Raw genomic sequence first — 23,344 nt, forward strand, 5'->3', positions numbered from 1 at the left:
CCAAAACAAATATTTGGAGAAATCCAGTTTCCATTGATTCTCTTCCCCAGAAAAGCAGCTAGGAGCTAATAAAAGGAGGGGAGCTGGTCCAAGGAAAGCACTGGGGCTGCTGGAGACCTGCAGAGCTGGGCTGGGAGCAACCAGAGCTGCTGTCAATCCCCTTCCTTTTCCTCCTCTGCAAGGCACAGCTGGGCTTGCACCCACGCTGGGGCTCCTTTCCAATGGCATCCAAACTAATATTAATTTATATTTAAAAATTAACCTAAGGAATCACCAAGAAATGTGTGAAACTAATCATAAAGCAAAGCCTGATCTCAGAAAAATCAAAGTGAACTCTCCAGCTCCTGTCCCAGATACATTGATGCTGTTCTCAGCTCACCAGAGCATCAGAGCTGATTTTGTTGATTAAAAATAAGAAGCTTTTAAAGCCTCTAATTGCCAAATTATTGAGGTGTCTTGTGGTATCTTTGTTAAGATTCCTTTGTGTGCTGCCTGTCCATCTCCATCCCATTCTTGCCATGTGTTCCTCGGTTTGTTTCAGTCCTGGGGTGGTGTTGTTGGTCCTGGACTGGTGGTTTTGGTCCTGGAGTGGTGTTTCAGTCCTGGGTTGGTGTTTTTGGTCCTGGACTGGTGTTTCAGTCCTGCCTTCCATCCCAGCAGTGTTTGGTTGCCCAGGAAGCTCCTTGGAGAACCACAGAGTGTTTCCCATCCGAGCCCAGCAGGCTGCTGGTGATTTGACACACAACAAATGGCTTTTTTTAGATTTGATTTCATTTCTAGGCATGCTATAAATGCCCTTAGAATCTACCAGGCTAAGCCAGTGTACATTTGTGGGTAATATCCTCAAGATGCAAGTAAAAATTGCTGATTTTTTTAGCTCTTAGACTCCCCTAAAGACTGGAGGCAGTTGGCGAGCCCCAGGCTCTGCTTCACTGGATCCAGCACACCTTCCAGAATATTAATTTAACTCTGTTAAATTTCCTAGAGGTGTTAATTGCAGATGCTGGAAATAAAGGTATGAATTCTGCTTCAGAGTCACAAATGTTTTAATTCATCTCCAGATAGATTATTTTTAAGTAATGTTTGATTTGATTTTTATTTTCTCTTCATTTTACTTTAAAAGGCTTCTGCATTGTTCTTTGCTGCTGTAGTTAATCTGTGCATTAGGAGGGGCAGAAGTTAATTTATGGCATAGAAAGCATTCATGCTGCTTGGGGAGCTGAATCCATCACCCTGTGTTTATTTGTCAGCTGTTTAGGTTTCCTTCCCTTTGCCTCACAGTCCTTTCTCTGCCACTGCTGTGTGCCGTCTGAAATAAGTTCAAGCTGTGGATGGAAGTGTGTGTACAGAGGTCTGTGCTTCCATTCTGGCAGCCAAACATTGACTCCTTCCTTTCTGGGGTTACCTGAAGAATGTGACTGCAAATCAAAATGTTTGGGATGGCAAAAGCATCCAGAACCCCCTGAATTATATTTGGAAATCTCAGCTTTAATACATGGCAGGGAGCCAGACCAGATCAGAGCCAGCACACACCAGTGCATTGGACAGATCCAATCCTCCCTCCTGCTCTCCCTTTATATATTTATATGTTATAAATGATTTATTGATGGGAGACTGCTCATGTAGGTGACCACTTGTACCATTCCTGTGGGAATTAAACTGTCCCTTGTCTTTTCCCAAATTAAACTGCTTTAGGTGTAGTGCTCATTTGCTTATGGAATTCATTTCAGTCCCTTCTCATTGTTGCCAATGTTTTCTATTATTACCACAGCCTATCAATGATCTTTCTGCCTGTACAAACTGATAAAATATCCTAAACGCTGCTCAAGGTTCCCCCTTTCTCCAGGACTGACCCAGAGCTCAGGTGGGAAGTTTCCAGGGCTGATTTTGGGTTTCACTGATGCCACTCAGAGGGAGCAGTGGCACAGAACCCTCCCACCCTGCAGCTGCTGGGAGCTCCAGAGCTGCTTTCTCCCTGTAATCAGCCAGAAAAGGCTTTGAGAGGCTGCAGGATGAGTGGCTGAGCAGGGCTGGAGCCATCAGCCCCCAGAGTGTGGCTGGAGCAGGAGGAGATGGGGAGGAATCCTCCCCTCAGTTCAGGCACAGCTGGCAGGTGAGCACTGCAGCTGTCAAATGCTCACTTGCCACAAGCAGTACATTTCTGCTCTTAATATTAAAAGTGTGTCAGAATTTCCATTATAAACCACTTATTTTGTGGGTTTATAGCTTTGCCATAAAAATACACCTTGGGTTGAGCCCTGGCACGCAGCCATTTGGCTTCTTCTAACACAATATTAATTCAGAACATCCAGACAGTGTTTTTAAACATCAGTATCTGAGAAGTTGTTGCTTCTTTTTTCTCTCTTTTTTTTATTTTCCTGAAGTCCCTTGTTTTCTGCAGGACTCATTCAGAAATCAAAGGTGGCCAGATGTAATTGCAACAAGAATCTGCAACATCTGGAGCTCTTTTTGGAAGGACTGAGACTTGTGATAAGAAAGAAAGTTCTGGGGACATTAGAGAATTCCAGGCCAGGTGGGAAGGCTGGATCCAGACCCCCAAGGCTGAGCTGACAAGGTCTGGCTGCCATCACCCACAGAACTTCCCAAAAAATGGCAGAAAGAAGGAAAGTCTGGGGCAGATGAAGATATAAGCTAAAATATTCATTTTGGAACTAAATCAAAGAGTTTTAGGTCACATTTGAATCCAAAGTGCAACAAAATATTGTCAGCCAGTGATCTCTGTGAGATGAGAAATTAGGAGCAAAAACAAACTTGTGATTTGAAATTTAAGGATAATTCTGATGGGATATTTCAGATGAACTTCCAAGCTAACAAACCCTCTGCACCTGAGCTCTGGGCTGCAGGAGGAGCATGTCTGGTCCTTCCAAAGCCCAGCCCTGATGAATGGCTGGAAAGGTGGGCAGAAACTGCAGTTAAATTTAAACAAACCCTGTAACTGCTTGGACAATGAATGCTGAAAAGAGGCAATCCTAATCTGATCCCTGGCCTTGCTGTACAATTAGCAAAAGTGATAATCTTCATTTGTGAGACAAGGAAAATTGGCAGCTGGGAAAAAAAAGAAAGGAAGTCATTCAGTTTAATATTAAACTTCTGAAAAAATTGGCCATAAAAGCAGTTCTGAGGCTGGCCAGGACAGAGGCTCAGAAATGTCTGGGGAATGTTCTTCAATCACTTCAGGGAATGTGAGGACATGAAGCTGAAAGTGCTGAGCTCCAGAGGAATGAGGATAAAGCTTCAAGCTTTCCTCTAGATTTGGTCAGTTTACTTTCTGAATGTATATTGGGGTCTGGGAAAGAAATGGAATAAATTTCCCTTCCTCAGGCTGCAGTTATTGGACAAGGTGGGCTGAAAAAGAATAAATTGGGCTCAAGCAGGGAGAGTGAGTGCTGGCAGACACAGGGCTTTCCAAAGGTGGGGAAATTGATTTAGAAAAGTCATCCTCTCTGAGCAAGAAATGGAGCTCAGATGATGGATAGGCTATGGAAGGATTTGGAGATCATTATGGCTGGTAATAGAGTAATACAAGCTGGAAGTATTGTCTTACCAATGAAATCCCTGGAAATTGGCTTTAATTATGTGGCTCAGATGAAGCAGAGAATTTGCAGATAACTGATGTGGAGTGAGGAGATTTCCCAGTGCTGCAGGCAGCCACTGCAGCAGCTGCTTGGGGCAGTATCAAAGGAAAGGTTCAACTGGTGCAAATCATATTTTAAGGGCCAAGCATTTGCAGAGACTTTTGCTGATAGATTTGAGGGGTGATTTTTTCCTTGCACTAAGCAATTTAAACTCTGAATTTCTTTAAATGCAGAGTGCAGCAAGATTTCAGGTGATCTCCCTGTGATGCTGTAGTGGGTGTACTTACTCTGGCTTTACTCCAGCTTTCACAACTAATTGAAACTGAAAATACAACAGCTTGGAGGTCAATACAAGTCCTAGAGATCCAGGAAATACCTGCAGGATCCACAGAGCCTCCAAGGCTCTGCTGAATTTCGAGGTGCCATCAGTGCTGGTACTTGTGTGAGCAGGGCTGAGGCCACCACAGCTGTGCCACAATCCCAGTTCCAGGGCACTGTTTGGATTCCCAGAAGTTTTTTCCAGTTAAAAATCAGTTTTCTGAATCCAATAAACACACAGGCTGCACACAGTGGTGTACCACAGACAGATTCTGAGGGAAACCAAGCCATTCCCAGCACCTCTCTGTCAGAAAGTGCTACTGGGCAGCCAGGGAGTGACCTGGGATGGATAAATGAGCTTTCAACGAGTCCTGGACCTCACTCCCAGCTCTGATTGAAGTCAAATGGTGGCTGGAGTGGCTCCTGCAGAGCCAAGTTTCAGGAAAAGGGGAGGGAGCAGCTTCCAGAGCAGGACAAGGCCTGCTGCAGCTTTCAAAGATGAATTTTGGCCCAGCACCTGCTGCCTTTTGGGGATGGGAAGGAGCTGTGCCCAGCCTGCCTGGATCAGATTAGTTCTAGATGGTATCTGGGTACCAAGTACAACACTGAGGTGTGACCTGATGGATTTACAAATGGCTGGAACACTAAAAACAGCCTGACAGCAGCTCCAGAGGCAAGGGGGTCATTGGAAGTGAGGAGTTGTGAGTACACAGCCAGCCCAGGGATGGCTCCACAGACAGAAGGACAGAGGACAGGCAGCACCATCCTGGGCAGCTCAGGTGAAGGTTTTTTTTAAGGATTTTTTAAAGGATTACTGCTACTATTTCAGGCAGATTTTTTTGTGGCTTTGTTAATATTGTAAAACCACTGTAGGAGTTTGGTGAGCAGGAAACAATTTCAGTGGCTGGCACAGTGTGATTTAATGTTTTCAAAAATGTTTTTGAACAAAACCTCTTGTAACTGCTCCCATTTTCACCTCCCCATGTTCCAAACACCTTCCAGGCTGGATGGGAACTTATCACAACAGAATGTTCTGTTCTGAGGAGAGGAATTCATCTTGTGCTCAAAGCACATCTGACAGTGCCTGAATCCAGAGAAGGTCCCACTGTGGTTCCTCTGGGGAGGGTTGGCCAAACCCTGGCAGGCTGCAGGGGCTGAAGGGTGGGGAAGGCAGAATTGGGGTTCCATGGGGTGAGACAGGCTCAGCTTCATCCAGGGAGCAGCTCTGGAGCTTCACCCCAACATGGTCCCATCCAGAACATCAGCAAAGGGCACCTGGAAAGGCGGGTTTGATGTTTGAGGTTTGATGTTTGATGTCCAAGTGGCTCTCCTGGAATTCTGTGTTCCCTTGGGACAGGGGAGAAGACATCAACTCCTGCTCTGGGATTCCTGCTCTGGAGTTTATTTGTTAAAGAGCACAATTGTGTACAGGAAACACATGCCTCTATCCTCCTCTCCTGACATAAATATACAGCAATAAATAAAAATATATTATTTTTTGGTATTCATGAAGATTATTCTGCTGTTAAATTCTCCTTCTCTACTGCTGGATGAAGCAAAGGAAATGTGTACCTTAGTGAAGGGTGTGACAATACCATGTGGCTGGAACATATGTGATTTTATCCCTATTCTTTTATAAAATATCATTATAATTCCTTGAGTCAGTGCATGTGAACTCAGTAATGGACTGATAATTTTCTTGCTACATTAAACCAAGTGCTGTGAAAAATTTGAGGAAGTTTTGCTACAGCAGAGATTCAGCTTTTAATTTTTGTATCTAAGCCATGCTTTCCAAAATGTCTGATTTTCCTGTACCTAAACCACCCTGGAGATGCCACGTTACATGTCAGGTGTGGCACTGACAGCAGAGTTACACAACTGGAAATGGGTTTAAACATTTATGTTAAACATTTATTTTAAACACTGATAACTTCTGCACATCACTGGTGGCTGAGAACTGCAAGGACAAGAGCTTGGAAATGGGGAACTTATAAATAATCTGATTTTAACATCTTTGTTTCATTTCAAAGCTGTTGGAATGAGTCAGGAGTGAGCTGTGCCTGATGTTGGGGTCTCTGAATCACTGACCCCACATATATGTGTGTATATATATTTATTATGCATATTAATATAAATAATCATATTGTAATTAATACAGATATAGAATTACATATAAATATGTTATATAGTATAATATATATTAACATATGTGTTATATCTAGTATAAATATTAATTATATATCTATATAAATATATTGTCTATATAATTATATAAAAATACAATATTATATATTAATTATACATTTTAATATATTTATAAATATGTTATACATTATATACATTATTAAGTATATTTTATAATATATATTTAAAATTTGTACATTTTAATATATATAAAATGTATATTGTAGATATGTATGTATGTATATAAATATATTAAATATATAATCTATATTTAAAATATTTTATATATAAAATATATATGCATATATACATATATACATTTATATACATATATATATACATATGCATATATATACATAGGTACGTATACATATATACATATATATACTTATTCATAAAATATATATGAAATATAGATTTTATATAGAATATATATAATGTATATTTTCAATATTTTATATATAAAAGATATATACATATATATAAATATACATGTGTATATATACACATGTACATATACACATATACACATATATACATATTCATAAATCTATATGAAATATAGATTTTATATAGAATATATTTTAATATTATAAATATTTGATGTATTTTAATATATATGCATATAGTTATGTATATTTTAAAATATTTTTAAATGTATATATGTATACACATGTATATTTATATGTGCTTGAGAGGTGCTTGGACTCTGCAGTGACACAAGGTCTGAGCACCTACACAGGATTCAGGCAGTTTTTGGTTTAAAGTTGGCCCTGCTGGGGCTCCCTGGCCTGTTTGGGTTTGGCTGTTCCTGATTTGTGGGATTTTCTCTGTGTTGGGATTTCTCCCAGGGAGCTGTGCTGGCCCCAGGAGCTCCCTGGCCCTGCCCTGTGTCCAGCTCAGCCCCATCCCCCTGGATCTCCCCAGATCTGGGCCCTGCAGGCTCAGGGGCCATTCCAGGAATGCTGAATCCTCAGTTCCTGCAGAATGAGGCCAAGGATCTGAGGTAGGAAGAGGTGTGAGGAGAGCTTTATTAGTATGGCACATATTTAACCCATAGGAAAACCCACAAATTTTACTCATTTTAAGTGCATTTCACACTTTTTGACTATTTGAAATAACCACATTTGTAAAAACTTCTTTTAATGAATAGAGCTCTTTATGTACAAAGGCAAACCCTCTTTTTTCCCCCTAAATCCAGTCCTTTTAAAATCCCATTTCTTTTGTAGGTCTGGCTGCTTCCCTCCTCTGTTCATTATTGCTTGCTGCTACAGAACCCTCCAGAACTGCAACCAGGACATTTCGATTCTGTTTTACCTTAGAAGAGTTTTGCTGATCAGTGCCATGTATTCATCAGGACTAATTAGACAGATAAGTAAAGGATTTAATTATTTATTGCCAACCCCAACCAAGCTGGTGCTCAGCACAATATTTGTGTGTGAGGGATGGGAAGGAGCTGCCTGGGTACAAATTCTGGCCCCACTGAACTCTGCCATGTTACTGCACAAAGGCTTCTCCACATGTTTAAAAGAAATATTTCCCTGGGGTTTTTTGAATGCTGGTAAATGTGGTTTTATCTTCCTTTTCACTTTTGAATGTTTGTTTACCTTACATACCCCTCAAAGTAATTTAACATAAAAAACTTCTCATCAATTCCATTTTATTCCAAGTTTGAATTGTCTCATTTTTTAATTTCTTGTGCATTTAGAGACCCCACATGGCAATGTCTGGGCTGAAAACATGGTAGGGGAACATTGGCATATTTTGTCTTGCTGTGATTTCAAGTGAATTAAAGAAACCTAGAAATGAAAACATTTCCATTTGTTTATATAACTAAAAAAACCCATAAAACTGAGCAAGAATATCCTTTAATGAACACAAACCCTTTTTGCAAGCAGCCACAACCAGAGGGACACACACACCCCCAGCTCCTATCTCCCCTATCAACAGCAAATTAGAGCAGGTAAAAAACCTCCCTCTATTTGTCTTAGGAAATATCCAGCACTTTTACAGGGAATTTGGAAAATATTTCAGTGGAGGTGAAATGCTGCACACAAAGCACAGCCACGGGCTGCTGTAAAACTGCCCTGGAACAAGGCATTAAAATGCCATCGACCTGCACACATAAAAACAACAAAAAAGCTATGAAAACAAATGCCTTGCAAATAATTAGGATCTTATGGCAGGGAGCAGTGCTGATCTCCGTGCAGAGATTTTCTGTGCAGTCAGAGCAGGCTCAGGCTGATGGGCTGAGGGGGGAATTAGCAGAGCATAAATGGGCTGTGCCCTGCACAGCCAGGCCCCAAAGCATCCTCCAGCCCTTGCAGCTCCTCCTGTCTGCCCCTAAAATCCCCTTTCTGTCCTCTAAATTTTCCTTTCTGTCCCCTAAAGTCTCTTTTCTGTCCTATAAAGTCTCCTTTCTGTTCCTCTAGTCTCGCTTCTGTCCCATAAAGTCTTTGTCCTCTAAAATCTCATTTCTGGCCCCTAAATTCCCCTTTCTTCCCCTAAATTTCCTTTCTATCCCTAAAGTCTCCTTTCTGTCCTGAAGTCTCTTTTCTGTCCTATAAAGTCTCCTTTGTCCTCTAAAAATCTCATTTCTGCCCCCTAAATTCCCCTTTCTTCCCCTAAAGTTTCCTTTCTGTCCCCTAAAGTCCTTTTCTGTTCCCTAAATTCTCCCTTCTGTCCCCTAAAGTCTCTTTCTATCCCTAAAATCTTCTTTCTGTCCCCGAAATTCTTCTTTCTATCCCTAAAGTATCTTGAAATACCCTTGGTTTGTAATACCAGAATATTTTTTTAATTGAATCTCAGGTTTTTATCATGAAAGGTTGAATTTGCTGATTTTCAGCAGCTATTTCTGATCCAGCCAGAAATAGCTGCAAACCCCCTTTCTGGTCCTGAAAATCTGCTGTGGGTTTGTTCTCACTGCTGGCCATGTGCTTGCATTTATTAAAGCTTTAGCAATGGTTTGTAGAGGTTGCTGGTGTGTAAAATGCATCAAACTGTTGTATAAATGTATCCTTTAATGCAATAAAATAATTCTTCAAGAGCAATTCTATCACCTGCAATGTATGGAAATACAAAAAGAATTCTAATAACTGATTATTCATGTCTGTGTGTTTGTCACAAATGTTGGGGTTGTTGTTAGCACAGCTCAGGAAAGCTACACCATTAAAATGTATTTGGAAGGATGTGCATCTGTGATTACATAATTAACATGGTAAAATAAATTAATGAGGCTGCTGCCTAAGAGTTGGGCATTTCATTCTCAGCTTTAAGTTGGATTTTAATACTTTTTTTAACTAAAATGCCTTAAATGAATATTGCTTTTCTTACATAATAAAATTACTGTTTTGATCTCCATTTTACAGACCCCAAACATCAATAATTCAGAGGAATTAATGTCTGTCCCCTCTGTATTTCATCTTGTTTCCTGTTTTGTCATTAGGTAACAGTTCCCCCTAAGGCACTTGGTTTTAAACTTCCAATCCAGCTTGTGCCTTTCTTCCAGACACTTTCCAAGTTTGTGTTTCCACATCCAGAGCTGTGCCCATGATAAGAGCCCTGTGTGTAAATTCCCAACCACCAGAACAGATCTTGGCACTGGGATTTCACCCATTCATCAATTTTATCTGACTTTCTGCTGGCCTGGCTTTTCAAAGTGTGAAAATCTGCGCTGCAGAGGAATTTTATGGATTGCAACCCTAATTTTTGGAGTAAAATTCTACAGAACTGCTCTGCTTAGAAAGCTTTGGGCAGAATTGTGAGGTTGTTGTTTTGAATTGCTGTTAAGCCTGTGGTGCCTTTTGGCTGGAAGTCCATCCCAATTAGTGACCCTTGCATGGAGCAGTAGCACAGAGAAGGATTTGGTTGGTTTTTTTCAAGGCGGTTGTAAATGATTAGTCCAAAGGAGCAGCATAAAACTGAGAGTCCCCTGCAGGAGTGGGCTGGAGGAAATTAAAGGATCAACAACAGAAGGGAAGCACTGAGCTAGGATTGTTCCAGGCTGCAGCCACAGGCTCTCACATGCACTCAGGAAATTGGCTCCATCAAAAGCTGAGGATGCAGGAGTGAGGATGAGGAGGATCATGCAGGTGATGGTTCTAAATCATGGCCTGAGATCCCAGGGCTTTCCAAGGCAGAGCTTTCCTCCCCTCCTCACAAAAAGCAGCAGTTTCCAGGTAAAAATGGAATCTTCTCTTTATGAACCAATAAAAGTCCAGCAGAAATGTGAGCTGTAAATCTGATATAACTCAATAAATAACAAAGATTCAGTCTCCCCACATTAATATCAGTTGGATGGGGATTTTTACTGTGCTGTGCCCTGTGTTTGTGTGTGAGAGCTGTGAAAGCAATGGCTGGGGAGTGCTTGGCAGCCAGGTAAAGCTTTTCCTTTAAAGTCTAAAGTCAATTCATTCTGCAGAAATTTGCATCTTCTGGGCCTGAGATGGAGCTGAAACCTTTGCTGGAGGAGCAGGAAAGGATCACAGGAGGGGAAATGCATAAATCTCCATCTGGAGCCAGGGAGGAGATGGGGGAGCAGCAGTGCCAGAGCAAAACTCCAAGGGAAAAGTGGAAGAAAGGAAGAGGAATGTCCCAGGAATTCAGCTCTTCTAATGCTCAATTCTTTCATCAGCAGCAAACCACTGGAAAGCTGTAACCCAAACAAGGAAATTAGAGCAAAAATTAACAATATTCAACTATTCAGATGTCAGAAGAAGCAGAGGAGTTATTGGTGTGAGAGGTTATGGCCAGAGGGGAGAGCTCAGCATGCCCTGGGTAATTAAGGCTCACTGGAGCACGGATCCCTTCTCCAGGTAAGCAAGGCTTTTACAGCATGGCATCTTTGCTATTGTAATTAAACACCATGGCCTACTCTGCATATGAACTCTTAAACACTTCAGGCCTTTATCAGGGGATTTTACTGGCCAGGCATGTGTGTTCAGATGGCAAAAAAAACCCAGCTGCTATAAAAAAAGAAACCCAAACATTTCTTTTTATGACTCGACTTGCTGTATTTTTATATATATTGAGCCAAATTCATCCCTTGTGGAGCTCAGTTGAAGCCAATAAGGGCAGATTTGGCCCCTGTCTATATGAGAAAGGTGGTGACAATTAAAATATATTGTTTAATAATGAGAGCTATGGTAGTGAAGTGTCTTTGTGTCTATGAAATTATACACCACGACACCCAGACTAGCAAAACACATCAGGCTGCTTTCTGATGGAAAGGCAAAAGCACTCTGACTTTTATGATTATGATTAAATATCACAAAGGCATTTGAAGGAGGCTAATTTAGGTAACATCTCCAGAAGTCTCGTTTATAGTGCAGTATTTTACCATTTGAAAATATTTCTTGACTGGTTTTATATGTGGCTCTCAAGGACAGCATGACTGGCTGTTATTAGCAGCAAGTAAAAGAACAGTTTTTATTTCACTTATATTTGAGGGACTTTCAGCAATATTACAAAAAGGAATGTACCCTATTAAAGAGAGGTGAGGACAGCCTTTACTATCACTTTACACTGGCAATTCCCACTTGTTCCCTGCTCAGGGCATGGCACCAGCACATGAAAGGCACTGTTGGAGAGCTGGAGATGTTTCCAGGTTAGCAACAAACACCCAAAGCAGAGGAGTGTGCAGAGGAGCTGTGGTTACCTGGATCCTACCCAGCAACTCCTCTGTGTATCCCTGTTGTAAGCCTGGGTGCATTTCCAAGCTGGAGCTCTCTGTGCCCTGCGTGCTCCTGCTGCACCTTGGGCAGATCCAGATCCCTCCTCCAGGCCCCATCCCTGCCTCAGCTGAGCTCTGCCTTGCAAATGTCCCAAATTCTGGCCCCAACATTCTCCTGCTGGCTCCTGACCTTGCCAGGAGGGGAGGTGGAGGCTGAGAGCATCAGCAGAGATTTCCCTTGGGGAAAAGGTTTTTCCTCTGGGGGTTCCCTGTCCTGGGCCCTGGCAGCTGCCTCTGGCTCTGCCTCTACAACTGGGGTGAGAGGGTCACAGGGATCAGAAATATTTTGTTGAACCAAGAGTGTGAGGAAGGTGGAAACACCTCAATGCCTGGACCAGCAGAAAAGGCAGCTCTTAAACAAAACTGGAGATATAAAATATCTCTTAAACAAAACTGGAGATATAAAATATCAGTTCTAATGCCACTGGTCATCCAAGGAGTCTCTGACCCCCAAAAATGAGAGTGGGGAAGGAAAAACAGAAGAATAAAAATCCTTTTTGTTGTACTTATTACTCATTCTGAGTCTCTCTTATGGAAATCTGGCCTTTGGCATCAGAATCAAATAATATTTTATGAGAAGAAAGCATGATTCATTGGAATGGTGCAGTATCTGTGCAAAGGAAAACTGGGAAGGACACAAGAGAAACTCAGCTGTGGAAAACCAACCCAAGGAGCCCCTGCCCCACACAGGATCCCAACCCACAGCAGGAAACAGCAAAAAGGAACAAAGTCATTCCAAGCAAACCCTTGAATGTGGTGCTGCAGCCAAGGAAGGAATTGTGGCCATATCAGATTGTCAGCAAGGGTCACACAGTGCCTGTGGCAGGAGACTATCCTGTCCTTTGGAAATTAATAGGATTTTTAATGTAAATAGCTTTATATTTATATTTATATTTATATTTATATTTATATTTATATTTATATTTATATTTATATTTATATTTATATTTATAAATAGAATGTTTGACTATCAAATATTATATTTATAAATACAATAATTTAAAAATTCTTTATATTTATATTGATTAATTATATTTATTATATTAAATGCTATATATTAAATACTGAATTATTAATTTAATCATTTAAATATCAGATTCAGACTTCTGTTATTCTCTCAGTGGCTGTTTGGGTACCCTGGGCAGGAGTCAATGTAGTTTTCAGCGTGGCTGTGTCGTCCCTCACACTCAAACCCTCCAAGGCCAATTCCTGAGCCAGGGCTGCAGGCTGGGCTTGCTGAGGGGACATTAAAGGGCTGGTCCTGCTGCACTGAACTCTATAAAAGTTTTCCTATTGACTTCAACAGAAATAGGGCTGAGCCTTGGGATTTTGGCATGAAAACACAAAACTGGGGCTTTGCATGTGCGAGCTGAGCAGGCAGTGCCTGACGTCAGGAATTGTTCTCTGGACAATTTGTTCTGGAATGTTCAGGGATTCCTCCCTGCTGCAGGCTGAGCATGAGCACACAGACCTGGCCCAGGGCTGTTATCAGTGCAACCTCCCAGCTAGCAGATAAATTTGTCAAATTTTGCCTTTCAGGACTGTTAAATCCTTGCTGCCCAAGCAGACAGTGCTGACATTCCACCTCATTTTTCTTATTAAAAAGTCAAATTTCCACCAGTTTGTAAATTCAGCTCCACTGGAAATGTTCCTCCAAACTGCAGCAATATATGGTTCAAAGCCAAATGTTTGTGTTTGCTGAGAGCTAAGGAGAATGACAACAACAAAAAAACCCAGATGAAAAATATTGACCTCTGCCAAATAATCCTTCAAATCCTTCCCCATCAGTATTTTTCATTGGAACAAGAGCCTTGTGACCTGTTGTGGCTATTCCTCCTCTTTTCATTCCAGTGGGGTTTCCTTTTATTTTATTAAATGAGTTTCTAATTAACAAAACCTGCAATTATCCTGATTTTAATTGAATTGGTGTTATTAGCTCTTTGCACTAATTAATCTCCTTTTTATTTCCTTCTCTCAGGACCTGGTTCCAAAGGTGGGCTGAGGCTCAGGAGGGCAATTTTCCATCCTTGCTGCTGTAAAACCCTGGGACAGCTGAGCTGGGATTCCCAGAGAGCTCAGACAGGAGCCAGGGGGAGGAGCTGGGGCTTGGGGGGCACAAACACCCAGCAAGGGGAAAAAAACCCAGCAAGGGGACACAAACACCCAGCAAGGGGACAAAAACACCCAGCAAGTGACAAACACCCAGCAAGGGGACACAAACCCAGCAAGGGGACACAAACACCCAGCAAGGGGACAAACACCCAGCAAGGGGACACAAACACCCAGCAAGGGGACACAAACACCCAGCAAGGGGAAAAAAACCCAGCAAGGGGACACAAACACCCAGCAAGGTGACACAAACACCCAGCAAGGTGGCACAAACACCCAGCAAGGGGACAAAAACCCAGCAAGGGGACACAAACACCCAGCAAGGGGACAAAAACCCAGCAAGGGGACAAAAACACCCAGCAAGGTGGCACAAACACCCAGCAAGGGGACACAAACCCAGCAAGGGGACACAAACACCCAGCAAGGGGACAAACACCCAGCAAGGGGACAAAAACCCAGCAAGGGGACACAAATACCCAGCAAGGGGACACAAACACCCAGCAAGGTGGCACAAATACCCAGAAAAGTGACACAAACACCCACCAGGGTGACACAAACCTTCCCCTGGCATTTCCCAGTAAGGCTGAGCAGCCCATGCCAGGTTTTAATTTAATTCTGGTTTAAGCAGGGCAAGGCTGGTGCTGGTGTTGGGAACCCTGTGATGAAAGCACCCCCAGTGTTTTCCAGGCATTTCTCTCAAGGCAGGGTTTGCACATTGAATAAAATTCATGTTGGACAAGGCTTTGTGCTTTGCTTGTACCACTCCCAAGATTTCCTTTTCTTTAATTTTTAATCTTGATCCTGTTCTTTGCAGAGAGCAAACCAGTTCAAAATGTGATGTTTTCTACCAGCAAGTCACAGGCTCATGGTTTCTCTTCCAGCTATCACAGGAATAAAAACCCTCCAGTCCCACTGAATTTGGGCTGCCTCTTGTCACAGTCAAGTGCTTGGCACCTCCTTGGAGCAGGTCCTTAAATTAAAATATTGTAGATTTTTTTGCTGTTTAAGCACTACTGCAGAAACATGAGTGGCCAAGGAGAGAGGAGTTGGGTTTTTTTTAGTTCCCTCTGGCTGGAATTTTTCACTATAACCATCCTCAGGGGAGTTCTCATCTTCAAAAGAAACATTCTTTCTATACAAGCTGCAAAAAGAATTATTTAATGACATCATAAATTAATACAGAAAGGCACAAATTTTCCAAAATGTAGAGAGAGAAAAATAAATTCATGTTTGCCAAAAACACCCCAGCTCTTCCAGACTTAGGCCCCTCTTGAGCCTGTGAGCTGCCAGTGATGCCAAATTGAATGGTGGGGCTTTTGGCAGGACTGAAGTTGAGCTTGTTGAAATTCTGGCAAATATTCCCATTACTCACATTCTCAGCAAGCTGATACAAATATTTGTTCTATTTCGAGGGAAGTCCAAGCTCAGTCTGGCACCAAGTGCTGCTGGGCTCAGTGCAACTCAGCCTGCCCGGGCCAAGATGAAATTTGGACATCTACCTTCAAGAAAAACAGAATTTAAAAATTCCCTGGGCCTTTTAGCACAGATTAGAGCACATCAATGGAAAACGGTCCTCGTGTGTATTCAGGTTTTTCTCACTTGCTAATTTTTGCTTTAATCTGATTTGAAATGGGCCTGGTTTCCCTGAGCTTGGGCTGCCATTCCTGACTGCAGCTCTGGGGCTGGAAAAGCCTCCACACACATGAACCTCCACATTCTTGAGAATTAAAAGCTGTTTAAAGTGCAGTAAATCAAACTGGGACACGGTAAGCACACTTGATCTCTTTTAAAGCTGTGCAGGTTGTTGGGATTTTTTGTTAGTGATGTGCCCAGTTTAGTGTTTCTGATTTGAAAAACAAACAGAGCAAATCCTCCAGGACACTCAGGGTTGCTGTGCTCTCTTCATCCCCAGGAAGGATCCTGCCCAGCCAGGATCTCCATCAGGACCAGCACCTGCCAAGCCTCTCCAGCTGGGAAAGGCAGGAGAAATCCAGGAAAAATGGAACCTGGGTGCCTCACCTGGGACTGGACACACAGCCAGGTTAGAAATCTTGTAATGAAAACATAAAGTGAATTTAAAAAGGAAAACATGTTTCCATTCCATAAATTAATATCACCAGCTTATTTTTCTTTTTTCTTTTTTTTTTTTGTACTCATCTTGAGTGGGATTTGTGACATAAATAATTCAGTGATGTCCCCGTGTTTTTGTCAAAGTCACACAGGAGGGGGATCCCACTAATGTCACTTTTTTAGCCATTTGGAAATGGGAAATCAGCTCTAAGTGGATTCCTCTGAGTGGAAAAAGATTGTCACTGGAGAATGATTCATCCCATTTAATCTCAATGTCTGATCTCTCTCCAGTGACTATAAAAGGAACCCAGATGACCAGATTAGCATATATCCAAATTTTGCACATTTTTCTGCTAACTCAGCCTTTCCCAATCAGGTCCTGTACTCATAAATGCCCTGTGCTATTTTTACAAGGAAAAGCTCATTATTTGGCACAGGGATCCCCAGGGCACTCCTCAGCTCCAGTGGGACAGAGCCTGGGCCCTGCCCTTTGCAAAGGCTGCCAGGTAAAACTTGCAGCAATTCCATGATTACTCCACACTCCCTGCATTGACTGAAAGGTTCTGGGCTGGTTCTTGCAGGAATTACTTTTTAAATTGCCTTAAATCAATAAATACTGCATGGATGAGCAGAAGGTACATGAGAAATGGTTAAAATAGCAGCAGTGATTATTCATTAAAATGACATTGTTATTGTGTTGGTTACCTTTGTAAAACAGGCAGCAGATCCAGGCAGGTTTTCCTGTGCAGCCTGGGCTGCTGACCCCTCTCATTTCTGGGTTCATTTGTCAGCTCAGTGTTGATGCAGGCTCACAGTGAGAGATGAACTGAGCACTGCAGGCTCTGGGCAGGGACCCCCAGACCTCTCCCTCCTCCTCCTCCTCCTCCTCCTCCTCCTCCTCCCTCCTTTCATTCTTCAGCCCTGTCCCTGGCACTGCAGCTCTGGGCACCAGAGGCTGCTTTAACTCAGGGCTCAGATCAACTCAGGTGTGCCCTAAACAAAGAAACACCTGAAAAATCCCAAATAAACCCATGGGCACCTAAAACCCCATGGTGGAGCTTTGGGATGGTGAAAAAGGGCCAAGTGTGCACCTTGGGAAGGGGGAGGGTGGTGTAGTCAGAAGACAGAAGAGAGACAAGACATCTTAATTCACCATGGAACATTTTTATACTAATTATTGAAATGCACCCAGAGACAGCTTGTAGTAGTAAAATGACTTTATGTTCTGATATGTAAAATAAAATGTCCATGCTATGTAACAAACATTTAAAAATTCCATACCACCTGTATCTAATGTGGTTTCTAATAAAGATTTATCTGTAGTATATATGGTTTTTTTGTCTAACCAATTCTTAGTTTTTACATCAAAGGTGTGTAATAAAAAAAATTTAAATAGATGTCTTTCCAAAAAAAAAAAAAAAACCTTTGCAACATTCATTTTTATTAAGTATTTCATTCATTAAAAGCAAAGCTGAATTGGACACGTGGCCTGCATTTGTGATATATATAATTTTATATATATATATATATATAAAATATATATGTATATAAATAGCTATTCAGCATGCAAAAATTGTAGTGATTTCCAAAATCTGGTTACAAAATCCCCACCAGCCACAGAGGAATTCTGCTGAGTGGCTGCAGGGGACTGTCCTGGTTGAAATGTTTGAAATGTGACCTCGGGGCTGTGACAGCCCCCCATCCATGGGGCTCCTCTTGGCATGGATTCACCACAGCACAGAAGCACCTCCCCACTTCCTAACCTGCATTTCAGCTTTCTGCCCTTGCCCGTTTGGGAAGCAATGAAATAAATCCCCCCTGTGCAATGACTACAGGTGGAACATTGAGCTCTTCAGTGGCACCTCAGTGTCACCCATGGTGAGGGACCCTGCCTGGGACAGGAGCTCCGTGGGGGAATTCTGTCCCAAAGGATTGCTCTGCTGCCCCAGCAGTGCCAGCCTCCTGCCAGGGCACCGAGGCTGGAAGGGGCCTCTGAGATGATCAAACCCAGCCTGTGATGGAAGCACAGGGACACAGAGGGCACAGCCAGGAGTGACCCTGGGCCTTCCATGAATGCACTGCTCACAGATTTTACCTGCTCTACAAATATCTGTACACTGTAAAGCCTGACAGGGCATGGGAGCTCTTCCCTCCTCACCCCATCATTAGGAAAATATTCCTCTAGGCCTCCTTCAGGCTGAAGACAATTCTGAGTTAGCTGCAAAAGAAAAGAACATAGCACAAAAGGCACGTTTCAGCTGAATACGAAAGAAATCAAGGACCAGCAAATACAGAAATTGGTTCTGGAAAGTATTAGCGACTTTTAAGCTTAAACTTCATAAATATATTGCAATAAGCAAATGTGATTCAATCAAGGGATGGGAGTCTGAAGACACTGGGTCTGTTCCTAACGCTGCAATTAATTAATTAATTTGCTGTTTGGCCTCGGACTTAACTCTTCACTTCTTCGCTTCCCCCAGCCACGCCCGATGTCGCTGTGGGGCAAAGGAGACATTTGTGCATCGGTGCCTGCTCGGGCCCGGCCCCGCCGCTGCCGCACTGCCAGGGAACGAATCCCTTGGGAATTTGGATTCCTTTGGAATCTCCAGGGACCCAAAGGGCTAAAGAGGCGCTGCCGCGGCAGTCCTTGAGCTACGCCACCGACAGAGCGGGGTTTTCCTCGGAGCTTTGGGAGCTGCGGCTTCGTGAGCCAAGGACCGTAAAAGTGAAGCTCGTATTTTTCCCAAATAGCCAAAATTTGCTCACGGATGTTTGACATTACAAGCAAAAGAACATGACTAGCTACGTCACTCGTTAATCATGAGGATGGTTTCTACTGCATGAAGACACGAGAATGAATTTATTTGGGAGTCAATGAGAGCCTGATGAATCCAGCCCACTGAGACAGGAGATGGAACTCTGTGCGTGCCTGAAGATACGAGCTCTTCACGCACACAAATCCCTCTGGAAATGCACATGTGTCTCAGCGAAGTGCAAGTTACCCACAGGTATCGACACTGCCTGCACTGTCCCGGAGCAGAAGGGCGGCCGCGGCCTCGGGGGTCACCCGTCGGTCCAGTTCTCCACAGCGCCCATCCCTGAATGGTACTGCAGCGACGACTCCCGGGACAGCGAGAAGCCCTGCGAGTACAGGAACTCGTTGGCCGCGTTCAGGTGCGGGGACGGCGCTTTCCGCTCGCACACGGCCGGGTGTCCCCGCTCCCTGGGGAAGGCGGCGGCGGGGCCGCGCTCCCGGCCCGGGGCGGGCCCCAGCTGGTTGTAGACGCTGAAGGGGCCGTTCCCCGGCGGCTGCGAGGCCTGGCCCGCCATGGCCGGCGGCAGCCGCGGCATCATGGGCGCGGCGGGGAAGTGCGGCGGGAAGGGCTGGTAGGGCACGGTGTCCATGGTCTGCACGCTGTAGCCGCTGTAAGGTGCGACTGAAGTCCACATGTTGCAGCTCAGCGGCGGCGGAGGCGGCGGTAAATCGTCGACGGCCGAGACGGCGGCGATGTCGGCGCCGGAGCCAGAGTACATGCAGGCCTCCCTGGGGGCCACCTCGCCGCAGTAGGACGGGCTCAGCATCTGCTGCTCGTAGGGCGGCGGCGAGCGGAAATAGTGATCGTCCCCCACCGAGGACGAGGCGTCCAGGTAGGAGCGTTTGCAGGGCAGGTCCAGGTGCCGAGCGCTTTCTGCAAGAGAAATTCCCACTGAGACATTCCCACTGAGACATTCCCACTGAGACATTCGCACTGAGACATTCGCACTGAGAAATTCCCACTGAGACATTCACACTGAGAAATTCACACTGAGAAATTCCCACTGAGACATTCGCACTGAGACATTCGCACTGAGACATTCGCACTGAGACGTTCGCACTGAGGAGCGGCTCTGCCGGCCGGGGAGTGCCCTCGGAGGCCGCGGTTATTGCACTAAAGCGGTGCCCCTCTCTCAGCTTAATCCAGTTAAACCATCTTACTTTGGAAAAACAATGTACAACATCAAAACGACATTGTGCTGCAAATGTCAGGCTAATCCTCCCCGGCCTCAAAGCGCTGCGGTGACATTTGTCAGCTTAAGTGAGGGACTCTTCTCACATCAGCGATTACTCCACGTTCATCCAGATAAGGAGGCCCCGACACTCCTGCACGGTTCCTCCTGACAAACTCAAGAAGTCTCTTAAAGGGTCTTATCACAGCCGGCCTTCCTGTCACTGCAGGAATGACTCTACATTGCCCAGATATTCACGTCAAAAGCTGCAGAAATATTTCCAGATAAAGGAGCCCTTTCCCAGTGAGCAGCCCTTGCTCAGCTCTGCACAGCCCCTCTCCTCCTGTGAGGACCACGGCCCTGGTCCCCAGCAGCTTTCTGTTATTTATTAGAAATATTCTCTGGATGAATTAGTGAATTCATCTGCACATTAAACATCTGCTAAAATTACACATTTGCCTTGCAGCCCTCATTACTGGTGCTGTTAGATTCTTCATTTAGCCATGATCAGAGGATTCTCCCAGCTTAAATAAATTAGCAAGCAGTGAGACATGCAAATAGAAGGATTTTTTTCTTCTGTGCAAAATTTTTCCATTTAACTTAAAACATGCCATGATCTCATCTGATGCTGGACTAAAAGGAAGAGAATGCAGTCACAGCTCAGTTAAATTTGAGAATTAGTGGATGAGAGGAAAGAGCTGCTCATACCAAGCTCCCACAGTCCCACTGCTCTGCAGACACTGAGGGGATTGCTCATGGCTTTGCCTTGGAAAGTGTAGAATTTTGGTAATGCTAATGGCCTCCTGCAAGCAATTCTGCATTCAGCTGATCCTAACAATGAATAATTTTCCACTGAAGCTCTGTGCCATTTGAATTACACATTCTAATTAATTGTTTCAGCTCTGTCTCAGAGTCTGAATTTACCTTCTATGGGACAAACCCACTAAAAATTGCTCCAAACAGCAGCTCTTGCTCCTGACCTCCAAAACACTCTAATCACAGCAGTATTGTTGAAGATCAAAGCCCAAGAGACCAATCCAAACCAAACTCACAGTCTCAGGTTTATTTTCTGTGATATTTTTTAGCTGTGAACTTGAGTTACCTCTTCTTTTTAGACAATGGTAGAAGAGCCCTGAATCTCTCTGTGCTGTGAAGGTGTTGAGTGGCAGATCTTGAGTATCTGAAGCTGCAAACTGCATGTGAGCACCATTCTCATACTGATAATGCTGCAGGCTCTGGTGATTGCCATGGAGTGGGTTCACATCTGGCTTTGCTGACAGCTGGCCATGGCTGGACACCAACCTCTGCCTCATGATGCTTTTGGAAATTACTGGATATTCTTTGCTGGAAGAGGTGAGAAAAATGAAGGCTGGTTAGGCAGTGATCAGCATCATCAGAATTTCATCAGCAGAGTGAGGAAATCTTGGTTTGGCTCCCCCAGAACATCTCCAGGCAGTGACTTCACCCCCTGTGCTTCAGACGATGAACTCATCGCATGCGCTGGGTGTGGGCAGGGCTGGCAGCACAGAGTGGTCAGGAGGGGCTTCTGAGGGATATCAGTGCCACTCAGGCACCAGCACACACTCTGGCACGGTCTGCTGCTTCCCAAGAGCTGCAGGTGTGAGGAGGGAGAGGAGGAAGGAGGGAGGAGGGAGGGAGGGAGGTACCTCTGGAGCCGAGCCACACGCAGGTCGCTGTCGTCGCTGCCCCGGAAGCCCTTGGCAAAGGGGTTGTTCTCAATTTTCAGCTGGGTTATCTTGGAAAGAACAAAACCAAGAATGAAGCGTTTGAAAGCAAATCAGAGCAAAAGTGCAGCAGCAGCAGGGCTGAGCGGGTGGGTCTGGGTCTTATTCTAGGCCCTGTGTTCTTCTTCTGGACTCCTGATAGGGAGAATTTATTTGTCTGGTTTAAAAGGTTTTCTGTGTTTCCATGTTAGAGAGCCCTGCTTGTCATGGTGTGGCTCTCCCTAATTCCCATAACAATTTTACACACCATTTAGGTACACACTTTCCACCATTCAGCCATTTGAACTCTGTGAAAATCACAACTCAAACACTGCTTTGTCCCTCCCCCTTCTCTGCATCCCATTTGAGTGCTGAGGAGAGCAGCCAGCTCTGCTTTGGGATGGTTTTGCAGAGCGTTGCTGTTATTACAAATGCACTTTTAGCAATGTTGAAAAATATCCTTACCAAAAAACTCCTGAGAGCACAGCTGGCCGCTATCAGTGCTGGAGGGGAAGGTGGTGACATGTGAATTTAAGCAGCCTCCAGGGCTCAAACCCTTCCAGGGAAGCTCAAGCAGCTGATGAACCACAAGAAGAGTAGGACCCTTCCAAAGCCACAGCCTGACAGCAGGTTTGTACATCTTAATTTCATTTTGTTATTTAGTGATTGTGGTTTTCCTCTGATGTGAGCAGGATCAGGGCTTCAGTCCCTCCTCGTCACCTTCCCCTGGCCTCATCCAGCCCAGGAGGGGAATTGGGTGAGCACACGCCTTCCTCACTGACCTGTGCCCAGGGGTAACCTCTATCCTCAACTTCCTCATCTTTTTCTTTAGGGATACAATTATTTACAGCCACACTTCTTGCTAGCAGGAGATTTCTGAGCTAAATATAGCTCAGCAGTTTGTTTCTTCTAAAAGAAACCCAGACCAGGTTTTTAATTGTTGATGCTTAAGAGCATAAATAAAACCATTCAGGTATTGCTCTGAGGCTGAGATTTTCTGCAGACCACACTGAGGTCCTGGGTGCTGTCACCTTCTGCAGGTCCCTGTGTCCCTGCTCAGGGCAGTGTCCATCCCCCCAGCCTGCAGACCCCTGAGGATCCTCAAGGATCTTCACTAAGGAATTTGGGCTCATCTGGGACATTTTCCCTAAATCTGGGGCTGCCCCCCAGCAGAGCTGGACAGCAGTGACAGTGCAAGTGTGGAGTTTATGGAGCACTCTGGGAGCTCTAGGGATGAAAGGCACCATTGACAGCAGACATTTTAATTATGTATTAAATATAAGCTCTTTTGAGTCTTTTTGGTTAACCATGTTTGGGCAATTGGTCATTTTACATCAACAGCTACAACTTCTCTGCCTTCAGTGTCCTAATGGGCACTTTCCCCCAGCCTGCCTGACCATACCACATCCATGCTGCTGCTCTCTTTACTGCCTCACTAATTGCAACATTTCTGCAAGGACTCTGTGCTTGCAGCATCAAAGGGCACACAGGCATCCTGCTTGGGAGGAAAAGCTCTGGTCAGGTTATTGGGGAGGAAGAATTTCACACTTGTTCCTGTTCCTGCAGCATTTTCCTATGAAAGTGCAGGAAAGGAACTGGTGCAGTTACACATGGCAGATTTCACA

The 23,344-nt window shown here is 44.1% G+C and overlaps 1 protein-coding gene and 1 long non-coding RNA gene across 2 annotated transcripts in view; one reads left to right on the forward strand and one right to left on the reverse strand.

Moving 5' to 3' along the window:
* Nucleotides 1–7,396, forward strand: part of LOC134427706 (uncharacterized) — a 44,620-nt gene extending 37,224 nt beyond the window's left edge. Inside the window, exon 4 of the long non-coding RNA XR_010030218.1 lies at nucleotides 7,328–7,396. This is a non-coding gene — a long non-coding RNA (uncharacterized LOC134427706). The remainder of the gene's footprint in view (nucleotides 1–7,327) is intronic.
* A 9,811-nt stretch (nucleotides 7,397–17,207) lies between these two features.
* TBX4 (T-box transcription factor 4) overlaps nucleotides 17,208–23,344 on the reverse strand; it is a 35,084-nt gene continuing 28,947 nt past the window's right edge. The window contains exons 7-9 of the mRNA XM_063173933.1: nucleotides 21,663–21,751; nucleotides 21,098–21,339; nucleotides 17,208–19,697 (exon numbers count right to left, since the gene is read on the reverse strand). Of these exons, the coding sequence (XP_063030003.1) occupies nucleotides 19,072–19,697; nucleotides 21,098–21,339; nucleotides 21,663–21,751 (957 nt within the window). The 3' untranslated portion in view covers nucleotides 17,208–19,071. The remainder of the gene's footprint in view (nucleotides 19,698–21,097; nucleotides 21,340–21,662; nucleotides 21,752–23,344) is intronic.

The sequence above is a fragment of the Melospiza melodia genome, chromosome 21 (genome assembly GCF_035770615.1).
Source record: "Melospiza melodia melodia isolate bMelMel2 chromosome 21, bMelMel2.pri, whole genome shotgun sequence".
In the NCBI taxonomy this organism is placed as follows: domain Eukaryota; kingdom Metazoa; phylum Chordata; class Aves; order Passeriformes; family Passerellidae; genus Melospiza; species Melospiza melodia.